Source organism: Falco punctatus, assembly GCF_963210335.1.
Source record: "Falco punctatus genome assembly, chromosome: 6".
NCBI lineage: Eukaryota > Metazoa > Chordata > Aves > Falconiformes > Falconidae > Falco > Falco punctatus.
The window spans coordinates 72567612-72595286 of NC_137585.1; the positions used below are offsets into that span (position 1 = coordinate 72567612).

The window sequence follows — 27675 nt, forward strand, 5'->3', positions numbered from 1 at the left end:
AATACAGTCTGATAAGAACATAGTACAAGCAGTATTTGGAAGCTCTTTCTGTCTTTCATCATTAATCCAGTTAATAATAACCTTCCAAAGAGGATTGTTAAAAAAAAGGCCATAACAGCTTAGCTGTTTTAAGGCCAGTCCTTGACCTGTTTTAGTTTTAGCTTATTTCAGCTGCTTAATCATTACCTGCTTTGCATATTCTGTGACCATCACAGCTTTCTGCAGAGGCTCCTGGAGAACAACTTGCAAGTGTGGTATTTCTGAAACATTCAAAACAAACAATTTCCGTGAAGATTAAAAATCTACTTTAGAGAGTAACAGGATATTCTTCGAGGAGCTTTAGAGAGCAGGGCACATGGGTCTTAGTAACACTTATGTAGTGGAGATATATATAACACTGCCATTGGATAATGTGTTTATTTTTTTTTAAGAGACAAACCACCGAAACAACATACTTTAAGCGCCTTTTAGAAAAGAACAATTATTATAATACAGACTAAAATTAAAGGACAGCTGATAGAGTTTCAAGATTTTAGAAACATTTTTATAGAGGAGGGGAAAGAAAGAATTATTATAGCAAAATGTTTCAGATTTAACTTGGATAAAAATGAGATGAGAAATTGTTAAAATTAGAGAAGAATAAAACACTCAAGGGCCATGGTCCAAGTCAAGATTGGTACAAGAACTCAACTACTGTTTGACTCAAGAATTATTTTTTTTACACTTATATGTCTGTAACCTGGCATATAAACACCATTTATCATAGATATGTCACTGTATATGATGAAATGACTGGCCTGGTAGATGAGGGAAGAGCAGTGGATATCATCAAGGCCTTCCGTAAGGCTTTTGGCACCGTCTCCCGTAACAGCCTCATGGAGAAGCTGTCGATGTATGGGCTGCACGAACAGCAGTGAGGTGGATTGAAAACTGGCTGATTGGCCAGCCAAGAGGGTGGTGATCAGCAACATGAAGGCTTGGCGGGAGGCCAGTAACTTAGCAGTGTACCCCTGGGGTCAGCACTGGGTCCGATCCTGCTCAACATCTTCATTAATGATCTGGGTGATGGGGCGGACTGCGCCCTCAGCAAGCTTGCAGATGACACAAACCTGGAAGAAGTTGCTGGTACACCAGAGGGTTGTGCTGCCACGCAGAGGGATCCGGACAGGCTGCAGAAATGGGCTGACAGGAGCCTCATGAAGTTCAACAAGGAGAAGTGCAAAGCTCTCCACCTGGGGAGGAACAACCCCACAGCACCAGTTTATGCTGGGGACCACCCAGCTGGAAAGCAGCTTTGCAGAAAAGGCCCTGGGGGTCCTGGCTGACACCAAGCCGTGGGAGCCAGCCACACTCCCTTGCCACAAAGGCGGCTAATAGCATCCTGGGCTGCATTAGGCAAAGTATTCCTTCGCCTCTACTCAGCACTTGTGAGGCCACACCTGGAGTACTATGTCCAGTTCTGGGCTCCTGAGTACAGGAGAGACACAGACATACTGGAGAGAGTCCAACAAAGAGCCACAAAGATGATGAAGGGACATGAGCATCCCCCTGTGAGGCTGAGAGGGCTGGGACTCTTCAGCCTCGTGGAGAGGACGCTCAGGAGGGAATCTCATCAATGAGTATAAATCCCTGAAGGAAGAGTGCAAAGAAGATGGAGCCAGGCTCTTTTCAGTGGTGCTCAGTGCTAGAGGCAACGGGCACAAAGTGAAACACAGGAGGTTGCCTCTGAACATCAGGAAACACTTTTTGGGCCATGAGGGTGACACGTTGCCCAGGGAGGTTGCAGAGTCTCCCTCTTAATCTGTCTGGACACAGTCCTGGGCAGCTGGCTCTGGGTCCTTTCCAACCTCAACCATTCTACGGTACTCAGGAGGTACTCAAGACATTTTCATACTCCAAAGCATAAGATAGGCAAAAATATGTCCTGTGCCAAACCCAGAAAAAAAAAACTTTGAAAGTACTAATAGTTATTTTTGAAAATACTAATAGTTATTTAGCTTTCCTGATTAACTACCCCAGGAAGAAAGCTTCCATTTGCATTTGATATCAACAGTCACCATGTCAGTCATCTCACTACCTGGGGAGACAGAAAATGTGTTCATTTCCACACTGGCTACTTGCCAGTAAACGTCTGTCTTTAAACAGTTTGAGGAAGTCTCTGTGTGACAGATCCTGAATCTTCTGTGGGACCTTAATGTCCCTGACATCTGCTGGAAGAGTAACACACCACAACGTGGGCAATCTGAGATTGCTGGAGGGAGTCAGGGAGAAATTCTTGATACAGGTACTGGATGGGTTAACCAAGAGTTAGAGCTGCTGTTCACAAACAGGGAATAATTGGCTGGATATATGGTAATCACTGGTAGCCTTGGCTGTTGTGACCATGAAATAGAGGAGTTCAAGATTCTGAGGGGAGTGAGGAATGAGAGTAACAGAGGCACAGATCATAGACTTCAGGAGACCAGACTTCACCTTACTGGGGGAACTTGTAGGTGGGATCCTACAGCAGACAGCTCTGAAGGACAAAGAAGCTCAGGAGGGCTGGCAGGTTTGTAAACACAGCAGTCTCCAAGCACAACAACAGTCCATCTTGACACTTAGGAAAACAAGCCTATCAGGAGACTGGCTTGAGTAAACAAGAAACTCATGGCAGAGCTCTGAGGCGAAGTAGTATTATATAGGAGATAAAAACAGGGACACGCTGCAAAGGAATTCAGAAACATTTAAGGACTGTGTTACAATATGCAAAAATGACTGGCGTTTGAGACTTGCAAGGGATGTCACGGGCAACAAGAACAGCTTCTACCTCTACATTAGTAAAAGGCTGAACAAGGAATATGTGGGACTGTCACTCAATGAGGTTCATGACTTAGTGACAGTGCACACAGGTAGCGCTAAGATACTCTGCACCATCTGTGTCCCTGTCTTCACTAACAAAGTTTTCCAAGCCTCTGTCCCGAGGATTGAGTCAGGGACTACTTGTGAGAAAGAGTGTGATACAAATTTATGAGAACAGATGGGTTGTCTTGCACTTGAGGGTCCTGAGAGAGCTGACCAACATCCTTGCAAGGACAATATCATCACAGAAAGGTTATGGAAACTGAGGGAAGTCCACTATGACTGGAGAAAGACAAATGGTGTATCCATCTTCAAAAAAAGGCCCCAAAGATGACATGGTAAACTTCTAGCCAGTATAGTTCACTTCAGTCCCTCCTGAAATCACGAAGCGAGTCCTTGTGGAGCACATCAGCAGGCACGTGGAAGAGGAGGGAGTGACTGAGAAACTGTCGGCATGGATTTACCAAGGTTAAATTACATTTGCAATGCCCAATTGCCTTTTATGCATTTGTGGATGAAGAGAGAACTGTGGATAGCATTTACCTTCTGCCAGTGTGTCCTGCAATATTTTTTATTGAAAATTAGAAGTAATAGTCTGGACTGAAGGACAACTCAACGCATAAAAAACCTGGTTGAATGATCAGGCTCAGAGAACAGTGGTGAACAGGTCATGCTCTATCTGGAGTTTAGGAACAAGTGGAAAATCACAGAGGTCAATCTGTGACCTCTCCTGTTTAACATCTTTATCAGTGAGCTGGAGGTGGCAGAGTCCACACTCAAGTTTGGAGAACACAGCACACTGTGGGGAAACAGCTGACCGATACCCTCCCTGGCAGGGCTGCCATTTACAGCAGCCTAGAGAGGCGAGAAGAATGGGGCAACAGAAACCTTATTGCATTCAACAAGGGCAAATGTAAACTCCTGCCCCTAGAATGTGGACTGGGGACCAGCTCTGCAAGAAAGGATGAAGAAGATCTACCTGATAGACATCAGGCTAAATCTCAGCCAGGAAGTGTGCCTGGCAGCAAACAAGGTCAACAGCATCCTGGAGTGTATGAACAGCAGTCCAGTCAGCAGATTATCCTCTTCTACTCAGCACTCGCTACACTGTATTTCAAGTGCTTCATTCAGTTTTGGACCCCCAATATAGGAAAGACATTGATAAACTGAAGCAAGTTCAGCAAGAGACCCCCAAGATGGTCAGGAGGCTGGAGCACTTTCCCTCTGAGAAGAGGCAGAAGGAACAAGGCTTTTTTACCCCAGAGAACAGGCGGCTTTGGTAAGTCCTAAAAGCAGCTTTCCAATGCTGATGAAGGAGTTATTGAGAAGACAGAGCCAGGCTTTTTACAGTGGTGCAAAGTAGGAGGATGAAAGACAACCCACATACACTGAAATAAAGTACGTTCCAAGTGGATGTAATGAAGACCTTTTTTGCCAAGGGGACAGTCAAGTATCATAACAGGCTGCCCAGGGAGGCTGTGCAGTAACCATTGCTGGAGGTTTTCAAGACCTGACTGGATAAAGGCTTGAGCAACCCTGTCTGATCTCACAGTTGATCCTGCTTCTAGGAAGAAGCTGGACTAAAATCTGCCTTTGATCCCTTCCAGCATAAATTATTCTGTGATTCTATGACTCGTCTCAGTTCTAGCTAATGCTATTAGAGATGATGCCTCAATATTTTAGTGTAACAGCCAGTAAACCAACTTATATAATGTCTTTCTTGCCCAGAAATACAAACTCAGAATCATTAAAAAACAGACTCAATTTTTGTGAACATGTAATTACTGTTGATATTAAATGTATGTTAATATATATGCAAAATAAAATTCAAGACCAAGTTAAACAGTTCTGTTAGGGATAAGAAAGAGGAATAACAAAGTATTTAGAACCTACAGAGGAGATTTGAAAGACAATGATTTTTTACATGTTTTCATTTAATCTTTTGGGGTTTGGCTTTTATTTTTTGAAGAAATTACATCTCCCAGTGTTTAAAATGTAAAGAAAGTCAGTAACCAAGTTCAACACACCCACTGGAAACAAAATTACAACAAAAAAAGCTTTGTTTGAAGTAAACATGCATTGGGAAAGACCTTTTAAGTAACATGACAGCAAAGCTCTAAAAGTCACTGCATTTTTCAGGTGGCATTCCCTTCAGTGGAAAAAGGACCTGCTTTTTAAGTACATTTTGGATATACTCAATCTTAACTCAGGGCATGATATCAGACTAAAAGACGGACTTCTGTAAGGCCTTTGATATGGTCACCCACAACATTCTTGCCATTAAGTTACAGAGCTAGGGTTTGGCAGATGGACTGTTAGATGGATAAGGAACTGGCTGGAAGGCTATGTGCAAAAAGTTATAGTCAATGGGTCAGTGTCCAAGTTGAAACCAGTAATGGGTGGTGTTCCTCAAGGGTCCACACACTGGGACCAATACTATTTACTGTCTTCATCCATGGCATAAGACAGTGGGAGTCTGCATTTCACACACTGAGTGCACCCTCAGCAAGCTTGCAGATGACACCAAGCTGAGTGGTGTGGTTGATTTGCTAGAGGGATAGGATGCCACTCAGAGGGACCTTGACAGGCTGGAGAAGTGGGCCCATGCAGACCTCATCAAGTTCACCAAGGTCAAGTGCAAGGTCTGGCACCTGGGTTGGGGCAACCCCCAGTATCAATACAGACTAGGGGGTAAATAGATTGAGAATAGGCCTGCAGAGAAGGACTTGGGGATACTGGTAAACAAAAAAATGGTCAAGAGCCAGCAATGTGTGCTTGCAGCCTAGAAAGACAATCATATCCTGGTTTGTATCAGAAGAAGTTTGGGCAGCAGCTCGAAGGAGACTATTCTCACCCTCTACTCCACTCTTGTGGGATCCACCTGGATATTGTTTACAGTTCTGGGGTCCCCCAGTACAAGCCAGACATGGATCTGTTAGTGTGAGTCCAGAAGAGGGCCACAAAAGTGGTCAATGGGCTGGAACATCTCACCTATGAAGAAAGGCTAAGCAAGTCTTATTGCAGCCTTTCAAGAGGACTACCTCTCTCTGGGTTGCCCAGAAAAGTTGTTGGTTGTGCTATCACTGGATATGTTCAGGGTCAGGCTGGATGGGGCTTTGAACAACCTGATCTAGTGAAGGATATCCCTATTCACTAGGGCAGAAGGGGGTGGACTACATGGTCTTTAAAAGTTACTTCAAACCGAAACCACTCTGATTCTAAATGATGTCTTGAAGTCCATTAAAGCCCTGCGTTTCTGAGTTCATAGAGTGAAAAGAGAACAGATACGTGCTAGGACTGAAGGAATCAAGTTTATTGGTGATTATTCTCTCACCATGATTCTTATGAAGAGGGCGTATCTCTGAATGACAGGAAGCAAAAGGAATCTATTTCTGCAAAAATCTAGACAGCCTATTGCCATAGCACACCATACTCTAAAATCAAAACCTATGGAAACTCATCTTTTCATACTGTAATTCTGACAGTTGTGCTATCACTGTCACAAAGGTAGAATGGTGTTATCACTGCTACCAGTCTACATGCCTAGACACTCAAGACCAAGTTAATTGTCCATGTTTTTTAACACACACGCCCTCCCTGCCTGCCCCCCCCCCCCCAGTATATGTTTGGAACCTTTACTCTTTCAGCTACAGTTGTCAAAAATAACCACCCCAGAAGCACTGCCTGCAGATTGTCAGCATTTTGTATCAGGGAGGAGCTCCTACTTCAGTTTCACTTTATTTTATACAATCTAACAATGTGCGAGTGCACAGTCTCTTGGAATACATAATTTATTCTACCATCCTTAGGCACAACTGACATTAATGGAACAAAAAAACCCCAATAAACCCAAAATATTCATTGAATTTAATATGCCCCATCACAGTGAAGCTAACCTTGGCACCCTTTTCTGAAAAAGTCTGCAATCACATATTACCACCATTATTGCCTTCATCCTAGCTTCTTCATGTCTTCTCCATGTTCTTTGTACCTACCACCATAGATCATACATAAAGCATGTGAACCGTACGGGTAGCAAGTTCTACCCACTCTGTCTCATGGCCAAAATACCAACATCACTTCATATCACAAGATAACACCATACAGGCAGGCCTACGATGCACAGCCCAGTTTTTTTAATAATTCCAGGTGTTTGTCAATCTGTTCACTGTCTGATAATCAAATAGTACCTTTTCCCTTTAGAACTAAATTCTACTTTAACCACTGGAAAGAATTATATAGTATTTCTGAAGATCTTGGCAGTGACAGCATAATGAACCAGTAACCAAGGGCATGTTCATTATCTAAAAACAGGCAAGAATAATTCTTAAATATTTAAAGAATATTAAGATAGATAAGATAATCATACCATCTTCAGTCTTCTGTCCTTCCAAATTTTCTGTGGGTAGGAATGAAGTCCCATTCCAATCTTCCTGATCTGTTTTTTTTTCCTGTGAAGTTGTTTCATCCTGTTTAAACATAGGATGGAGGGGATAAAGATAAATTTCAGTACAGTTTAAACATCCATATTAGTCTTTGGTCTTTCAGTTAACTTTTTAACAAATCAATGGGCAACTTTTAAATTACTCAGATTACTCCTATTTCTTCGCAGGCTTTCACAGTCATAAGGTGTCTGCCCATCAGCTGAGAGAACCCATAAGATCCTGTCTCAAGCTATACATCATAAAAAAGGAATTACAGACATTTCATTCAGCTTCAGTTCCTCAACACATGGGAAAATTTCAGAAGACTCATATGAAAAGATCGTACCTGTTTCTTCAATTCAGAGACCTGCACTACTGACTGGGATTTCAGCTCATTCTGACAGCAGACAAATTCTTCACATTTCTGTACAAGTTCATCTAATGGAGGGGAAAAAGGGGCATTAAGGTGTGTTCTTGCCTTTTTTGTCTGAAATATATCCAGTTTACGTGTATGGACAATAGTATATGAGATCCCTTATCTCTCAGTCACTGCGTCAGTTTGGGGCCATAAAGGAGCTGGTAGAAAAATCAATTTTAAATAATAGCTTGAGGCAAGGTCAATGTTATTAGTTCTAATACAAGCCTACAGAGAAAAATGGTACAGTTTGCTTTCCTTGGTTGTTTTACTTGTAATTTCAGTAGAAATTCAGACTCTGAAGGATGTGGCACATGTAAAAAGAACTTACATAAGTTAATGGAAAAAAATCAAACAAGTTATTAACATTAATCAGAAAAATACATCTTGCTCAAGAAATCCATAAGCTTCAAAAATTTATAGGCTGGGACAGTACACAAGAAAAGCACCACATATGCTGCTCTAGTTTTATGCTCCTCCTCTTGCAACTGGCTTTTTCCGCCAAAGGTAGAAAGGTGGGATTACATGAGAGACATTTAGTTTGATACAGCACAAACACTCCTATGTTCCTATGCAATTAGGAACTGAGACTTTCTTATAAGCTATTATAAAAAGAAAGCCAAATAGAAGGCAACCTGATGATCCTTAGGCTCTTGAGAACCTGCTTCAGCGAACTGCTGTGCTTGCTTACCCTGCAGTTTCTGTATCGTAGCACTGTTTTCGGCAGACACTACCAAGAGCTGATTGACATCCTGTTTCAGCTGGTCATTTTCAGCAACAAGAGCAGCACGGCTAGATTGTAGCTCTTGTTCAGCCACCTTAAGACATCTGATCTGCAGGTTCTTCTCTTCCACCTCCTGCCTTTGTTCCTGCTCCAGGTCTTTATACTTCACCTCTAATTCAGCTTGTGCTCTTCTTGCCTCTTCCAGCTGTTCTGAGAGACATTGCACCTCCTCCTGCAAGCGATGGGAGGACAGCTTCCTCTCTGCTAGTTCCAGCTCCATCTTCTCTCTGAGATCTTGAGACTTTTGTCTCTCTGCATCTAGCACATCCCTCAGGGAGCTTAGATCCACTTCCATCTTCTGGCACTGATCTAGGAGCATCTGCAAAAGGATATGGAAATTAATTTAACTCTCAACTAGTTCAATACCTTGCAAAAGCAAAAAGTGCCTGAAATATATTTTAAAATTGCCATTAAATTATTTTCAAATATCTAAGTAGCAGAAAGGAGGAAATAAACATGGCAGAAATTTCAGCTTGTTAGAAACCGCCCTACTATTTGCAAACCGAAAGAAAGCAATACTGGAAGAAACAAGAACACTTGATTTTGGTAAAAAAAAGATGAGTCTTAATGTAGAGCAGGGGAATGTAGAGGAAATAAACAATAGAACAGTGTCCATGAGTTCTCTTTTAGAGGAAAGAAAGCTTCCCCAAAAGGGAAGGAAGGACTACAACAAAAGAGGGGGAACTAAAAAATGACAGAGTACAATTAAAAACCTGAACAAAAGTATGTATGTGGAAGGGGGTAAAAAATGCTGAAATAGGAAAATGGAGGCAACAGAGTGCTCTACACAGTGCCCACTGCTTCAACAAAAATCCAAGAAAGCTGGTTGACACTGACCAGAGACTTAAGACAACCAAGGAACAAAAACGGACCCTACACTTGCCAGAATTCCTTTCCTCCTCCTGCAGCTGTGGACAGTCAGCATAACTAGTGTCAGGAGGAGACTCATGAGAAGCTCCCTTTATTTTATGGGTAGAAAGAGAAGCTTCAGCCACATGGCCTCAAATTTATATGTGTACCAAGGTCTCCCTCTGACTGTATAATGTGCATGAGGGGAGTCAAAGACAGACAGGAGTCAGGGGACCCCCAATAACCATGCCATGAAGATATACATGCCACCACTCCATGAAACACCCTGGTGAGCAATGTAATCAGTAGTGAGCACAAGTCAGCTCACTAAGGTTCTTCACCTCTTCCTGGTGGTAAAAGGTCCCACCACTGTGCCTGGCTGGGCCACACAGGAAAAGAAAATGAGAGTCATACCTAAGTGTGTCAAAGTTATCAAAATGAGGTTTAGCACTAGACTGGCTGGAGATCGTGCTGCCTACTAACATGAGCCTGATACAGTATAAGTCTCTTCTAAAGGGATGGAGAATTATCTTCAGGTATTGGAAAAAAATTAAAAATACACTTAACTGGTATCTGCAAACAAGCTCTCTAAGAGATTGTGTACTAAACCCTGTCTTAAGGGTCACAGGTATATATATTGTCATATACACACAGACTTGCTCTCATTCTCTTCATGCTCAAAAATGATTGAAAGCCAATACCACTCCAGAAGCTGTGTCATCATACTAGCAAGTTCTCAGCAAGACATACCAAAGAAAATCTGTCTATGCTCTGATCTGGTCTGGATACTGCAGTCCGGAAACAGTGTGGCTATGGCAGCACTGTGTTAGGCACTTTTGTTTTAGGCAAAACATTGTGTATTTGATGACTTTGAATGTATCAGTCAGCAGCGTGAAGCACGGATAGATTTTGTCCCTGTCCACCTGCCCAGAATTTGGGTCACTAGAGGTGGCTGCTGCAGCACCCCATCCCTGCTGTTTGTCTGGATGGACTATGAGCTATGCATACAGACCTCTAGCTCTAAAGCCTAACATGAGGGAGGCTCCCAGCTGACTTCATGCTGGAAACCTGGTGGCAGAAATAAGCTAATCTGGTAACTTCTGAGCTACTGACAAAGGCCCCATCCACCATCTACACATGACAGTAAGGAAATAAGCAAAGCATGAAAGGTACCTGGTTTTGTTGTTCAGCAGTATGCAATTCCTGTTGCAGCAGTTCTACCACCTGAGTTCGTCCTAGCAGAGCTGCTTCCTGCTCCTCTAGCTTCCTCTGAAGCGTACGCAGGTTCTGTGAGAGAGACAGCGCTATACCAGTATCTGGGAGGCTAACATAAGAAGGCTAGATTTCCTGCTTTCAGCCGCCCACCTAGTTTGCATAACACAAGTTACTTTAATAGCCTGAATAACTTCATTTTTGTTGACACTTATTCTGGAGCCCTGATGCAGTAGGAAGAGTTCACCATTGTTTCACAAATTGGGAACTGGAGCACAGTAATTTAATACTTCTTTTTAACTGTTCTTGCTTTTCAACTGATAGCAAATCAGCAGATTGAAGCTAGGACTCAAAGTCCAAACCAGCATCCCCAAAACTCCCAGGACAATCAAATTGTATCTCTTCTCACCCCTTCTGAGTTACTTTGATGAGAACAGCTCTCTCAGGGTGTCTTCAGACTGGTAAAATTTCTTTTCCTTTCTCCTCTCATAGTAATATTATTATATCAAATATACCTGTTGCATCTCTACTTCCAGGTCTGACTGGGCCACTATCTTGAGCAATTCAGCTTGGTGCTGGTGAACCTGCTCTTCCAGGAGAGCCTCCTTCTCCCGAATCACTTCCTGCAGGGAGCTCAGCTGAAAACATAAATCACAAAACAAAAAAAAATATAAACCAAGACAGTTATAAGCTTGACAGACACGCGGGCTTGCTTTCAACATGCACCAGCATATTATGTGTGTGATAAGGTCTTCAGCTTGATAACCCTATATGTCACCTTGGTCAAACAGTATCTTTATCCTACTAATACATATATACTAACTGATAAGATTTCGATCCCAGAAAGCAAAAATTTCATCTACAAATATGCAGAATGGTAAAAGATATGTTACTTTATAACTACAAGTTTGTAACACTTCAGGGGTTTTATTTGTATAGGATACAGCCCAATTCACAGATCAAAAGCTAAACCTGCAGTTCAGAGTATTAACAAAAATCTTTCCATAAATAAATACAATGTAACATAACAACTGTTGCATTATGTGATAAGAAGCTCCTTTGCTCATCCACAATAGAACGCAGAAGCAATGTGAAGTCTGGGAGGCCAAAGAATACTCTGCTCCAGTTATTCCAAAGCTCATCACAGAACAGCAACGGCAGGCAGGGAAGAATCCAAATTCTGACTCTGAGGAAGGGACACCCTACACAGGCCTTGTTCCCCCCCTCCTCAGAGAGCCATCAGTCCCACTGTCAAAAGTATGAAACCCATTAAGATGACTTCACTGCGGAGCACCATTTGCACCAAGGGTTGTTACTGCCTAGGGGTATAGGATATATATAGGTATGGGATGCAGGTGAAGAGCATTTGGGGATTGCAAAAGACTTTTAAAGGAGGAAAGAAAGGCAGAGAAATGGATGGACCTAGGTGATTTGGGGAGGAACAAAAATGAAAAAAATAGAGCGTAAGGGAATTAAAAAAGGCCAGTTGTGTAAACAGCAGGTGCTCAATACGCTTGCCTGGCCACGCCCTGCACCTGATAGGAGTCTGTCCTGTGTTCTTAGTAAACACCATTTCTAACCCTTCCATTGTGGGAGAGGGTCTCTATTCAGTGTGCATTTGTGTGCATATGGGGGGGATCTAAGTGCTTGTAATTGGAATCAGACTGCGGGTCAAAGGGCCTACGTGCCCACGGTGCCAACAATGGGAGTGATTAGAGCAAGTGAACTAAAGTGCCAGCAGCTGCAGTGGAACCACAGGTCAGAGGGCCTGCGTGCACATGGTGCCAGAAACTGGAACAAGTGTAAGCATGCAAGTCAATGTATAGTCACTAGCAAGTATCAAGCTGGACTAGCTGGCAAGTGAAGTAGCCTAGGAGCAAGGACAGAGGGAGGCGATGTTGCCCAAGGGTGAGACCAAAAGGCAGACTTGGCTACTGGACAGACCAGGGGAGTTCTGGCCAGCTGTCAGAGACCATAGGGTCCTGGGGGTCTCTAAGAGTAAGACCCGCTTTTGTGTGTGTGTGAATCTCTAAGGGAGCTGGCTACTAGAGAACAGGGGAGTCCTGGTCAACTGTGTGCAAGCACATGCCTGCATGTCTCTAAGAGTGAGAACACAGGGAGCGTGGCTACCAGAGGGACCAGGAGAGTCCTGGTCAGGGTTCGCATGTGTGTCTGTGTCTGTCTAAGAATAAGACTACTGGGGGTTGGCTACTGAAAGGAACAAGGGAGCCCTGGTCAGGCGTGGTGGTGGTGTGTGGGTGTTTGCATGCATGCATGCACTAATATGAGCATTCTTCTAAAAGCAAGCCAGCCCAGGAGTGTTGGCTACTGGAGGGACCAGGGGAGACCCAGCTGGCTCTGTGCACACGTGTGAGAGCAATGGGTCTGTACCAGCAGCTGGTGTAGAGCTGTGGGCCCTGGGGCTTTGCATGTCCCACAGCAACTGGGGATACTGGGATCCAGAGGCCAGTTACTGGACAGACCAAGTGTCCAAGCATAGCTGTTGGTGAGATGCACAATGTACATCCATATATGTTCTTACTCTTTCCTCACCTGAACTGCCATAGAGGAGAACAGGGTGAGGCTGTTGGTGCTGTTTGTATTCATGTGAGTGCTGGGTCCTTCTGTCTGCGTTATCCATGTGGCTGGCCACCTATATATGCATACAGGAGTTGTATATGCATGACTGCTGGGAACACATTCTCAGCCATGCTACTGGCTGGACTGGGGGGCATGGAGCTTTGGCAACCTCGCCCCTGTCAGGCTACAGGATTTAGCCATATTCCCTAGCAGCAGCACATCCTCAGAAACAACTGTTTGAAATTATCCAGTGACAAGACGTGTAGGCATGGTTCAAAGCTGCATTAGGGGAGGTTCAGACTTGACATTACGAAACATATCTTTTACCAAGAGGGCGGTCATGAACTGGAACAGGATTCCTAAAAAGGTATCAATGCCCCTCGCCTGTCAGTGTTTAAGAGGCGTTTGGACAATGCCCTTAATATGCTTTAGCAGCTTTTGGTCAGCCCTGAAATGGCCAGGCAGTTGGATTAGATGATCATTGCAGGTCTCTTCCAGCTGACCTATTCTATTCCATTATGCTAGAATAAGTGGTGGGGTGGAAACACAGACATAAACACAGACTGATGAATAGAAAAAATTTCTGTACCTGTGTGGCATATTTGATTTCAGCATCTTTCAGATTCACTTTGGCTAGAGCCAGCTGTTCTTTCAGATCCTGAACTATCTCCTCTTGCTCCCTGAGCTGCTCTTTTAGTGCTCCAGCTTCTTCACTATGTGCTTCACTTGTATTTTGGTCATTCTGATATTGCAAGGAGAAAGAAGTGTGAAGAAAAGAAACAGAAGAAAATAAACCGATCAGTATTACCGGAATTAAAAAAAATAAATTAGAATGCTACTGTACTCTTGACTCTTAACCAGATGCTTATTTCTACTACATTTCTTAACTTCACATTTTAATTTGTGTCTTTAAATGAAGTTGTTCTTCAGAATGAAGAAAAAAGTAACTGTTTTCCCTATTTCTGTGTAGATATGCACAAGATGTCTTTAACTGGGAAGTGTCAAATCACTTTGGAATGGACAATTATCCATGAATGCTTACCATACAAACTAAGGTAAATCATATTATTAACTAAAATATAATACATAATATATGATATGACCACCTTAATCTATGAGGCTTTTTAATTTCACAGATTTCGCTAATACCAGAAATTAAACATTTTTAAATTAGCAACAGAAGAATATTCTCCACTTGACAAAGGGTCAGACCTTATATACTCCAGACTACAGAAAATGCCCATGGAAATCTCCTTAGACTAAAGGGACTTACAGCAATGAACCTATTAGAAATAAGCAAAGGGATCACACAATCATCAGTTCTACTCCACTCCAAAGCACTAAAATACTCCATTTATGACCATGAAATTTAAACTTGGACAGCATTTCACAAAAACATGTGCTTAGGTTATGTCTACTCAGACGTATGAGCACACTACATCTGCACTTTTTTTTGTCTTTCAAAGACCATCTGCATGGCAGGCAATCCTCTAATACCTCAGCTGTACACCTGCTTAACACAGAATCAGATATTAAATCCAGCATATCAAAACTATCATGGAGGAGCAGGAGAAACATCCATCTATTGTTACAATCTCAGCACTCCCAACTACTTCAAGCACTTAGTGTTGGGGATTTTTGACTGAATAGATATAAAAAAATGTATCTCTTTCCTTTTCCTTGTCACAGGCATTAGAACAAAGATCACCAATAACATATCAAGTCTACAGAGCATTTACGTCCTTTAAAGCCAATCTGAAAAATTTATGAAGGCTTTTAGAAGGACTTATAAGTCAGTGTAATAAGAATAAGGTACTGTTCCCCAAAAGCTGTGTCACCTACAGAGACGGTCTTTGGAAGCAGATAGACTAGACAGACAGGGGAAAGCTTTAATTGCACTTAAGCTTAGAAGTAGAACAGGAGAAAAAAAAAACCCTGAAACAACAAAAGTGCAGGAAGCTTTAAGAAGCAAGGGATATACTAATTCATAAGGCTGGGGCAACACAGTTGCTAGGGGGGAAAAGATGGGTGGATTAATTTACTTATTTGGGATTAGCTTTCAGAATTGATATTTACAGTCAGATTTGGAAAAGCTTCTGATAAAGTTGTTGCACACTGGCCACTACATGGAGTGCCACAATTAAGGACAGTAGCATAGCCACAAAGTTCCCAGAGCTCAAGTTTTCAAATATCATGTTTTTCCAAAATGTATAAACTCTTGTATCTGAACATAATTTGTGTTTACCCATTTTAAAAGTTTAAGAAGAGCCTCAATTGTTCTGTATACAAATGCCAACTACTTAATAGAAAGATATAAGCTGATTTTTCAATTCTCCTCAAAATAAGGCACTCTTAAAAGCACAGAAACTAACAGTACCAATTAGATATTCTAAATACAGCCTTGTCTACACTCCACAAGGCCTTGCCACTCTTAGTACAATAGTTGGAAAGACAGCTGTTTGACTTACATAATAACCAAAAGAGTAGGCGTCTTTTAAAAATCTATACCACGCTGATTAACTGATTATAAGCTTTCTCTCATTTTGCCTTCAACTAATGAATTTGAATTTTGAAGCCAGAACACTTATTAGACCATAACAGGAAATCTATACAATGTGATGTAACAGCAACACAGGTCTACAAACCGCACATGTGAATAAGCTTAAAAAAAAAAAAAAAAGCGCCTCAGCAGCAGGACAGCAATGCAAAGTGACATAGCTGAACAGCCTCCAGGGCCTTCACTGCAGATGGGGGATTTTTTTCATGGCCTTCCAGTATACAGTGGCAGGATACCACAATTACTTGGTCTTGCACTTGTTAAATTTTGCTTTATTTTCATATTACGTCAATCCTCAAGGTCATCCAGGTCTTCCTTTATGAAAACCAAACGCTGCTTTGCATTGAGAAAGAGTATCAAGATTGTATTGCAAAGTGGATTACAGTAGCACATGATTTTACAGTAGCATGATTTACAGTCGCAATGATTTTATGATGCCATCAATCAAAAATAGTAAGCACAAGTCACGGAGCCAATTTTTACTCCATCAGTCATCACCCCTCACCTAACAGCTCTCTTACTCACCCTTTATAATGTTTCTGATACCCTTTTAAATCTTTTTATTCCAATGTTTTAAATAACCTTTGTCTTCTCTGGTTTAACAAACATCATCTGAAGTCCTGCAAGCTGTTTGGACTTCTGTCATATTTCCCTTGCCTAATATTACTAAGTTTTTAAAGAAAACCATGTGATCAGCAGAAAAAAATTAAGCTTCCAAAAATTACCAATGTCAATGGGAGTTTATAGCTAGTAGCTTCTTTAATGTCTTGGTACAGGACACTTTCCCCTCATTTTTTACCTAGCTTTACACAGTTGTGGCTTGTTAACCACAAAACATCGCAGCAGCACAGGAAGCTACACTGTTGGAAAGTTATATGTTGCTTTTTTTACATGTAAGTTACTGTCTTTCAATTTTAATGACCTCCCTACCTCCTTGTTCTTGTATCTTCCCTCTGCTGTACTTATGTGACAGGTAATATTTTGAAACTTACAGCTCAGATGTGATTTCTTCAGGAAATAACTTAGCTACAACAGATTACTGAAGGTATGCAAGTGAAACTGGCCCATACCCTTGAGGAGGTCAAGTTGTGCACTCCAAGGGCATCTGCAGTGCAACAGCTTCCTACAGCATAGACATCCTTGTGGGAACTATGAATGTCCTGCTAACAAGACAGATAGGACATGCTAACTCACTGGGACCTAAAATGAAGGGTGGCACCAGGTTATCAGTAGAGGCCAACATCATTTGAGCAGCCCTGTTCTCCCAACCTTAGAATACGCTTGCTCTTCTGATAAGGTCTGTGCAGGTAATGGTGATCCCTTCTCTGTCAGCTCCTCAATGCGTTTGTTCAGAGAGGCCAGTTTGGCTTTGGCCTGAAGTTTAAGCTTCAGCAGCTTAGCATCTGCAGCCTCTCGCTCTTCCTGTAAAAGCAAGATATAAACTGCACTTAAAATTCCAGTGCTATCACACCAAAAGCACCACTTGGAAAAGTTACATAATTTGTCAGCCTGCCGTTCTTTGTTCAAACCTGCCTCCCCAGTAACAGTGCTAATCAAAACACATCCAAGAAACAAATTTGCTCTGAACCACTACACACAGCAAAACAGTTAGCTTCTGCTCTAGTACTTTCTGTTCAAGGGACTGATCACTCAAGGAACTTCTTGCAGTTAGTACAAACTCGGTTTGACTTGCTCTACTCAGCCCCTCAACACTATCTCAAGTATCTGCTCTTTCTCTCATGTCATGCCTCAGGGTATACAATATGTATCTTTGGTTACCGTGCTGTAACACCACTGGACTGCTGGGTGACTGCAGCACAGTCTGCTCTTTGTCTCAAACACTCTGAAGTGGGGGAAGAAAAACCTCATACAAAATATATTAATATTTATTAGAGCCACCAGGAATCCACACTAGCCTTCAGGAGCTCCAAGACAAAATGTTACATAGCCTGGATGTAAGTAATCTACTCCAGAAGGAATTACCTCTATGCAAAACGTACAGAAGCTATCCTACATCTCTTGGGCTAGGATCCATTCTTTGGATTCCAGTAATTCTCTGGAACCGATACATTTAGTAGTACAGATGTCTCAAATGTTCAAAAGAAACCATAGCTTGGCTTGCATAGAAAGCTGAAGCAGCATTTTACCATTGCTCCCAGGTCCCCAGTGAAAGAAATGATACCTTGAGTACAGTTTCTTTTTGCTGGAGCTGGGCATCCTTTTCTCTGATCAAATCCTTTAGGTGAACAACTAGTTTTTCTGTTTGGGCTAGGCGCTCCAATAGCTCCTCAGGTGCCTCCTCCATGTTTTCTGCTTCTGTCTCTAAAGCTTGTACCTGAAAATGAAATGAGTGCTCTGGAGGAAAAAAAAGTCCAAACAGACTGCAGCACAGCATCTAACTGGTATCTTCAGCTCCACTCCTAAATGTTGCGCTCCGTTCCTTGCCAAGCATTTCATGTAGCCTATAGAACTATATACAATTAGGCGAAATCAGGAGGAAAGCTCAGGATACCCATAAGCCAATACACAGAAAAAAGAGCATGTTCGCCAAACACAACAAAAGCAAATCTGAAACTGAGTGGCACAGGAGGGACTCTACCACTCACACGCCCAAAGGGCAACATACAGATCAGCCTTCCACCCTCACCCAACCATGCAGAGCTCCCCTTTCTGCTACTGAATCATTAGCACCCTTAAAAGTCTTTCTTCACCCTAGTTCTAGTTTGTTTTCTAGGATCACCCTGAGACGTGGAAACTAAAGAGATCATGGTCTGCCCCACAAAAATGGTGAATTAAGAAGTCAGGAATACAGAAGCAGCAGAGTGGGATGACAGCTCAGTCTACCGGTCAGCAATGAAGCAGCAGAAAACAGTTCTCGTTACAGTCAAACTATTTATACTTTTCAAACTAACTCTCAGTAACATCTGTAAGTCTTTAGATAACACTGTACTTACAGCAACTGAGGATTCAGTAACCGCATCTCCATCATCACCTGACAGCTCTTGCAAAACAGTATTTGCTAAACCTGACAAACGGCTCAGCATTTTCAGCCTAAAACAAAACAAAGAGTCAGAACATGGTTACAGAGTCAAAAATGCTAAGAATAAGCATCCCTTCAGGCTGACCTGTAACATTATAGAGGTGACCAGGCTTACCCCCGCCAAGAGAGAAAAGCCAAAGTAAAACCTCAGGAATAAAGAAATGACCACGTTAACAAAAGCAGCAAGACACTTTGAACATAAAAGCAGATGATATGCTAGTAAGACACATGAAGATACCTTCACCACTCTACATGTATGATTGAAAAATACATGGTTTCTATGAAATGGTTTCTATACCAGATTTCAAGTCACTCTCATAGTTCATTCTTTATCTTTCTTAACAGTGACATTAGAGAACCATGATCTGTTCAGTCTACTCAAAAGAAGGGTAAGTGATTCTTAAACAAAGTCACTTCTTTACAGGCCATACATAAAAGGCTTCTGTTAATAAGTAGTGGGAATGGTGAACTCAGCCCTGACATTTGATTACTAAATGCAAGTGTGTCTCATTACAGAGATGATGAGACCTCTGCATGTCACATATGACAGCGTAGGACCTTGACATAGGGACAGGGTGGAGAGGGCATGTATTTCCACAGCTGCTGCTTAGCATACCTTCTTCCCTTTGCTTGAAATTCAGGACCCAAACTGATCCAGCAAGTGGAGGAAACCTTTAAACCATTAAAAGATGGAATCTTTTAATATGACAAGAAGTATCTGTTTAGCTAGAAGTAGGCTTCTAAAGCTGGCTACAATGATCCACTCATTCCTGACCTCCTTTATCTTAGTAAGCAAAAAAGAACCAGAAAAAGGCAGCAAGAAGTACCAGTCAGCAATACATAATTTCCACTCCCTACAATGGCAAATTAAGTTCTCCATCATTAACCCAGACAAGGTGATACAATCCACCTCAGTAAGTTCCCCAGATTTTAATGAGTAGTTGATAACCCAAAGTATAGTGCTGCCCACCAGAGGAATCTCAACAGGCTAAAGAAAGAGATAGAAATATCATGAAGTTCAGAAAAGGCAAATACAGAGCCCAACACCCGGGATGGAACAAACATACGCACTAGTACAGGCTGAGGACAAACTCGCTGTAAAACCGTGTTGCAGAAGAGAACCTAGGGATGCTGGTGGATAAGCTCAACGTGAGTCAGTAGCGTGCTCTCACAGCAGTGAAGGTCAGCTACATACCGAGTTGTACTAGTAAGACTGCAGCCAGCTGGTTGAGGGAAACAATTATTCCTTTATGTTCAGCACTTGTAAGACTACATTTAAAGTACAGTGTCCACTTTGAAGCTCCCTGATACACAAAAATGACAGGGACAAACCGAAGCAAGTATAGCAGAAAGCCCCAGGATTATTGGTGGTCGAATTACAAGACATAAGGAGAGGCTAAGAATGCCAGGCTTGTTCAGCCTTGAGAACATCAGGTAAGGAGGGGGATATAATCGCCGTCTTCTCCATAATCACCTATTAGGTAGTTAAAGACAGAGCCAGACACTTACAGGGTGCACAGCAGGTGGACATGAGGCAATGGACACAAGTTGCAGCATAAGAAATTTCAATCAGAAAAAATACACGCACACGGAAGATGATAAAAAAAATACTGGAATAGGCTCAGAGCAACCTGATCTAACTTTGAAGCCAGCTGTGCTAGGAACAGAGGGTTTGACCAATCCTGTGATAAAAATGTATTAAACTGATGACTGCTTATGAAAAAGTCTTTGTCTTTAATCAGGGAGCACTCAACTTGGACAGTGAGCTCGGGGCACTCAAGGACAACTTTAATGAGCAGGTGGTGTTTGTCTCAAGCCCCCTGAACAATCAAGATATGAGCAGGACCATCCAGACAATAAATATTGTGTTCAGCTGTGTCATGATGGTAACTCCACCATGCTCAGGCATCTGGCCAATGTCCCTGGCATGTGTGAACCCTATGAAACATGAGATAGTGCACGCCTGCACTTAGCCTAAACTTAAAAGTTTGCATACACTAGGTGTGTATACTATTTTCGTTTTTCACTGGAGTATAAAGGCAGGTAAGCTCCAGGACGAGGCCAGAAGCCTCACCTATGGGTGGACACACCGCATAGGAATTCTCCCAGTTACCAAGAGACTCCTGGCGCCGGCTGCAGTGGGGCTTCCCAGCCAAAATGTGGGCCTGGATGATGTTAAGGTGGTAATTGGTGATGTGTCCTTTTCTTAGTCTCCGTAACGCTTTGCAGTAATGATCTGATGCTTCGCTCCTATTGCTCTTTTATCATATTATGCATAATAACTAGTACTGTTTCCTTTTATCATATTGCATGTTGTTTTCCTTTATTATAGTGTAATTTAATAAACTGCATTTATTCTTATGTTTGATTCGGAATTCATTTTTGCTTGGTATCCAGTCAATCAGCAAAACAAATGTCAACATCTCTTAAGACCTACATCATTCTAGTATTCTATGAAGAAAGGTCACGTGACACCTGACATATCTCTTAACAGAAAAGCTTACATCTATCCCAACTGTAAGTCCATGCCTGTAAGTGGCAAAATAATTTGTACAAATGTAAAAGAAGTTCCAATAGTGCAAACTGAAACTAGGCAAACTCACATTAGCCATAAGATCAAGTTTACATTTACAATAATTATCTCCATCAAATGGAATCTTTTAATATGACAAGAAGTCTCGGTTTAGCTAGAAGTAGGCTTCTAAAGCTGGCTACAATGATCCACTCATTCCTGATCTCTTAGTAAGCAAATCTTTGATTTTAGATTGCCACAGAACATGCGGAAATACTGACAATGGAGAGAATAGTAGTGCGTTATTTTTCTGTAGCAGTCACATCTTCTAACCAACTTTTTTTGCAGAAGTAGAAAACGTTACAATGCACATTAAGTATCAATAGCAGAAAAGGGAATATGAACACCAACCACTTTCATGCGCCAGGTAGCTCATAGGTCTGCTTATTCAGTAGTAAAGAGGTTTCCAAGGCAGAACAGTCATACACAGGTCCTTCACACCATTCTTTTTTTAACTCTTGCGTACTGGCGGGTTGCATGAACCAAGACTCTAGACAGAGAGATAAAAAAAAGAAAAAGAGGAAAATAATTTACCCAACAGTACAGAAGTAAGTCCATTCCTCATCCTACATAGTACACTGGGATTATTACAGTCAGTCATTCGCAATAAGCATAAGAAGTGTTCAGAAAACTGGATTTCTCCTGTTCTTGCTGAGACATGCCCTGGTTTCTTATACTGAATGGCATAAGCTTAGTTTCTTCAGCCTACAGAATAAAATGCTTGAGAAGCTGTTTGTGAGCAAAAGGACATGAGGAGAGAAGCCAGGCCTTAGTCTCTTGCCAAGGGCTCTGGAGGGTGAAACTATTAATGAAGCATACTATCAGAAAGCCAGGATTGTCCACATTCTGTATCAATACAATAGCCCATGAAAAAAGTGCTAGTACTTTGCTTTTCAGCTGGCCCTAGGTGAGCCTGAGGCATGGAATATCAGAATAAGTTTTACCATTCCTGCTAGAGAAATTTCTTGTCAACATCAACTGTGCACCAAGCTGGTAATATAAGACTTAAAGACCTGGAATCCCTGATTCATTGTAAGAATAATGAAGTATTTACAGTTTTGTAAACCACCACCCCCACAATGCCCCAGGAACAGAATCTGCTGTCTTGGCAGAAGTAAAAGCACATGTTAGAAAAAAGTCATCCAAATGCAAAACCGCCTCTTTTTAACTGTCAGCAAGCAATATTTGAAGAGGATGGATCTGACCTTGCTATTGAGCATTAGGCCACAGCTTCTTAAAGTCACAAATGCACAGTATGTGGTTGAGATGTGACTTGAGATAATATAAATAACATGATTCAGGACTGATAGAAGTGATAGGTGAATTATTAGAAGTGGTATTAGAAATCAGGGAAAAAAAAAGAATCCATGCATCTCCAGATATCAGTTGTAACTAGAAATATGTATGGGGCTCAGCACCTATCTGCATGGGCATTACAATTTCAGGAATGTGTACAGGGACTATGTTGAAAAAAAGATTCCCTGGCCTTTGTCCAGGCTGGATACATTAACCTGATACTGAACTCAAGCTAATATGCCTTGCTGGGCTTGGCTTACACCTGGCCTCCTGAAAATACAAACAGAGGAACTGAGGCCTGTTTGCACCTATTTGCACAGGCATGGACTTTAATAAACTGAAGTCTTATAGATTCGAACTCACTTTTAGATTATATTCTCAGGTGAACCGAGTATGGCAAGGGATGTGAAGGGGAATGAAAAGTGATTCTACAATTATATAAATAGCTAAAGGAAGTCCAGAGAAAACATGGATCCACTACTAAATGCGGCAGGGGCCCTGAACACTGAAAAGGCTCACTTACTTTCCCTCAGTTTTTAGTGGCAAGACTAGGCTTCAGGAATCCCAGGCCACCAACACCTGAGGGAAAGTCTGGAGCAAAGACTACTTACCTTATGTGGAAGAGGACCAGGCTAGGGAGCACAAACTGATCATAGACAAGTTCATGGGCCTTGAGAGGATGCACCAGAAGTGTAGAGACAGCTGGCTGATATCACTGCAGAGCGCACCCTCAGCAACTTTGCAGCTGACACAAAACTGAGAAGAGTGGCTGATACCCTGCAAAGGGGTGTGCTGTCATCCAGAGGGACCAGGACAGGCTGGCAAAATGAGCCAACAGGAAACTAATGAAGTTCATCAAAGGGAAATGCAAACTCCTGCACCTGGGGAGGTATAACCCCCTGCACAAGTATATGCTGGAGACAGACCAGCTGGAAAGCAGCTTTGCAGAGAAAAACCTGAGAGGATCATGGTGGGTGGACAACAAGTTGACCATAAGCCATCAATGCACCCTCATGACAAACAGCATGACAACATCCAACAGCATCCTGGGCTGCGTTAGGAGTGTTGCCAGGAGGAAGGTGATCCTTTCTCTCTACTCAGCACTGGTGAGGCCACATCTGGAGTACTGTGTCCAGTTCTGGGCTCCCCAGAACAAGAGAGGTGGGACTTGTTAGAGCAAATTCAGTGAAGGACAACACAGAGAAGGTTCAGGGAGGATCTTATCACAGAACAGGTGAGGTCAGAAGAAACCTCCAGAGGTCACCTGGTCCAACCTCACTGATCAAACAGAGCCACCCAGAGCCAGTTCCCCAGGACTGTCCAGACAGCTTTTAAGTATTTCCAAGGACAAAGGCTCTACAATCTCCCTGGGCCTGTGCTCAGTAACGTACGTAGTAAAAAAAGATTTCCTGATGTTCAGCAGGAACCTTCTGTGTTTCAGTTTGTGTTCACTGCTTCCCATCCTGCCACTGGACACCACTGTAAAGAGCCTGGCTCAGTCTTGTTTGAGCCATCCCTGATAAAAAAATCCAGGAACAGACATAACATAGTCTTAAATACTGTCCCAAAGCCAACAGCCCACATGCAAGGTAGTAGCTGTCTCATGTGTTAGTCTCAGGGACTTGTGGCAGGAATAACCTGGAGCTTGCACTTCGTATTTGCTTCTGAGCTTATACCAGGAAAACTTTATACAGTGCTGGCCAATTTCCTCATAAACAGAAGTAGACAAACACAGAAAGACAGAGGTTATTCTGTGTTCCACTGCCTCACCCAAATAAAGTAAACAGTACAGCTCTCAGGACAAGACTGTCACTCTTCCAGGGTCATACAGACTTTGGTATGGATTTCCATTTTTGTAACGAATAGCAGAACACAAAAGATATGCACTGTGTTCCTGATGTAAGCCAGAATTTTGTGTTCTGACGGTAGTTGAAAATAATATTTTGCTCAGCACTCCCATGACTAAGAAACTTTTACTCATGAGACTTTAATTTGAACACTGTGACTACCAGCAGCGTTCTAGAAGAGGCTCCATTACTCTGAAATATACTTGCCCTACTGGGAATGGCCTGAGTCCATTACTAGTCATAGGACAGTCTGCATATGAATAATGAGCAGTGCATAAATCCATGCATTTCTATCTCTAGGTATTAGCCACAGGGAAGAAAGACTTGACAGCGTTTCCCCCTGATTTATTCTATTATAAGTTTTTTACACAGAAGTTTAATTCTTTGCTCTTCCCTTCTTTTGAAGGCAAACAGGCATAGAAGGCACTGCTGCTGTACGCAAGCCCCGGACCAAGCCTCTCACACTGTGCAGAGGGGCTCTACAAGGGACAAGGCTCGAAGGAGAGCTACAGCTCTCCACCACCGCTGCCCCCCGCAACCCCAGGCCTCAGGAGCGCGCCACAACCTTCCACCAAGAGGAGGGGAAGCCAGCGCCGAGGCAGCTACAGAACACACGCTGCCCCACCGGCCCCGCAGATTCACCGACGAGAGCTTGGCCGGCCACAGCTCCTCCGGCGGGCGCCCCGGGACACAAACCTCCCCAGGGGGGTACCTCCCCGGGCGGGCCCCGCTGCGCGGCACACCTGGGCCCCGCGGCCATAGCGGCACGACCACAGCGTAGGCACCGGCGTGGCGGGGCCAGGCGGACCGGACTGCGGAGCCCGGGAGAGAACGGTCCGCCGCCAGACCGAGCCGCTCCTCACCGCCCCGCATCCCAGCACCTGCGAACCCGCCCCGGTTCCTCGAACGCTGCGGGCCAGCAAGGCCGCCGCCACGGGGCGGCCGTGTCCCGGCGCTGCGTGACGGAAAAAGCCCAGCCCGGGCCCACCGCCGAGGGGCGGAGGGGAAGCACTGACCTGCAGGCGACGCGCACCCGCCGGCGACGGCTCCGCCGCAGTGAAACCAATCCCGCCCCCAGCCACCTCAGCACCGGAACATGCCGCGGCAGCTTCCGCCTCCCGCACAGCCCCGCCCCCTAGCGGGAGGAAAGACAATAAGCTACGGAGCTACGAAGATAGACACGTCAGTCAGCTAATTGCGACGTAGCATCCGCCTCGGCGCCATGGTTATCCTGCAACATGGCACAAAATCACCAATCCCGAGTAGGGCTTGGGGTCCCGCCCAATAACAAGGAAGCAACCAATCAGCCGCGGCTGCCTGAGGCATCGCCAGGGTGCTGTGGGACGGCGGCAGCGATAGGCTGTTTGGTCCACGCGTGTGCGGGTGACGGGACAGCTGGGGTGGGAGGGAGCCTAGCGGTCATCTGGTCTACCCTCTGCTGTGGGCAGGGTCAGCTCTTGCTACATCTAGTTGCTAAAAGCCACGTCCAGCCTGGCCTTGAGTGCTTCTCGAGGTGTCCAGTCTGAGCCTGCCCTCTGTCAGTTTAAAATTGTCACCCCTTGTCCTGTCACTACAGGCCCTGGTAAAAAGTCTTTCTACTAAGCCCACAAAAAAGGCAGGGTGGGTGTCAGTCTCTGTGGTGCCCTGTACATGTCTCTGATAGGTTTACTTTGTTACTCCTAAACCACTTTTGTCCAGCTCTGGGCCTGCATTTACTTAACTCATCGTTAGTTAATTGTTTACCGCCAGGGGGTCTCCAGCACAAAGCCTTTGCCCCACCTGTGCCTGTTCTCTCCTGTGTCAAATCCTGCATCTCCCACTTCTCCAGACCTCAGCTGTTTCACCAGGCCTGTCTTTCTCTACATCTTGTGTTAAGAGCCGTAAACATCTCATGCCACCTAGAATAACTGCTTGCTACTACTACCTGTATAAAACCATGGCTGTACCACACAAGCATAACTAACGAAATTGCCATAGACATCTGATAAATTAGAGAAATTATTCTCACAGCTAAGCCAAGTGAAAGAAAGCTGCAGGCCAGTGGTGAACAATTCAGGGCAGCTCTGGCAAGCCTTAGCCCTGGGGCCTTGCGAACTGGGCGCGGAGCCCATGGCCATGCCCTGTGGCAGGACTACACAGCGACACCAGAAGCAGCATTATGAGGGCATTCAAATATATATGCTAACACATGATGGAGACAGCTAGGAGGCAAGGGTGATTGTGCTGCTCTGACTTCATAAAGTCTTCATGACCTTCATCGAGTTCAAAAAAGCCAAGTGCGAGGTTTTACAGCTGGTTGGGGCAATATCCAGTACTGTTACAGACTAGGAAGTGAAGGGATTGAGAGGAGGCCTGAGAACAACTCAAGGATACTGGTAAACAGAAAATTGGACAGATGCCAGCAACGTGCAGTGGCAGCCCAGAAAGCCAACCATAATCTGGGCTGCATCAGAAGAAGTGTGGGCAGCAGGCCGAGGGAGGTGATTCTGACCCTCTGCTTTCCTGAGACGCCACCTATAGTACTGTGTTAAGCTCGAGGGGGCCCAACATAAGAAGAACATGGACATGTTGGAGTGAGTCCAGAGGAGGCCACAAAGATGGTCAGGGGGCTGGAGCACCTCTCCTAGGCAGACAGGCTGGTAGAGCTGGGGCTGTTCAGCCTGGAGGAGAGAAGGCTCCGGGGAGACCTTACAGCGGCCTTCCAGTACCTAAAGGGGCTGACAGGAAAGCTGCAGAGGGACTTCTTACAAGGGCCTGTAGTGATAGGACAAGGGGGAATGGCTTTAAGCTGAAAGAGGGTAGATTTACATTCGATATTAGGAAGAAATTCTTTACTGTGAGGGTGGTGAGGCACTGGAAGAGGTTGCCCAGAGAAGCTGTGGCTGCCCCATCCCTGGAAGTGTTCCAGGCCAGGCTGGACGGGGCTTGGAGCAACCTGGTCTAGTGGAAGGTGCCCCTGTCCCTGGCAGGGGGTTGGAACTAGATGGCCTTTAAGGTCCCTTCCAACCCAAACCATTCTGTGATTCTATATGTAAGGTATACTTCCTCTTTGTCCATAAAAAAGATTTTGAATGTAACACTGAGTTCTTAGTTTAAGAATGTTTAGTAACAGTGTCTAACAGAGGTAGAAATCCTCTATCTCCTTTACAGACTGTCCTTCTTAAATGGATTAATGGTGTTAATTTTCAAGGCTCAGTCGTGCTAGTATCTCACTATATTTCAGTAAGACCAATTTTTTATGGTCTTAATGTTTATCTGCAG

General features: G+C 43.6%; 1 protein-coding gene across 2 annotated transcripts in view; it reads right to left on the reverse strand.

Annotated features, from left to right (window-relative positions):
- The window catches only part of GOLGB1 (golgin B1), a 53019-nt gene extending 26083 nt beyond the window's left edge, over positions 1–26936 (reverse strand). The window contains exons 1-12 of one of the 2 annotated variants that reach the window (XM_080392353.1): positions 25431–26936; positions 21623–21761; positions 18614–18710; positions 17842–17994; positions 16929–17081; positions 13692–13844; positions 11038–11160; positions 10484–10597; positions 8369–8780; positions 7609–7700; positions 7208–7307; positions 187–260 (exon numbers count right to left, since the gene is read on the reverse strand). In XM_080392353.1, the coding sequence (XP_080248479.1) occupies positions 187–260; positions 7208–7307; positions 7609–7700; positions 8369–8780; positions 10484–10597; positions 11038–11160; positions 13692–13844; positions 16929–17081; positions 17842–17994; positions 18614–18703 (1464 nt within the window). In that variant the 5' untranslated portion in view covers positions 18704–18710; positions 21623–21761; positions 25431–26936. The remainder of the gene's footprint in view (positions 1–186; positions 261–7207; positions 7308–7608; positions 7701–8368; positions 8781–10483; positions 10598–11037; positions 11161–13691; positions 13845–16928; positions 17082–17841; positions 17995–18613; positions 18711–21622; positions 21762–25430) is intronic. The other variant, XM_080392354.1, reaches the window with a different exon arrangement.
- Between the last annotated feature and the right edge of the window lie 739 nt (positions 26937–27675).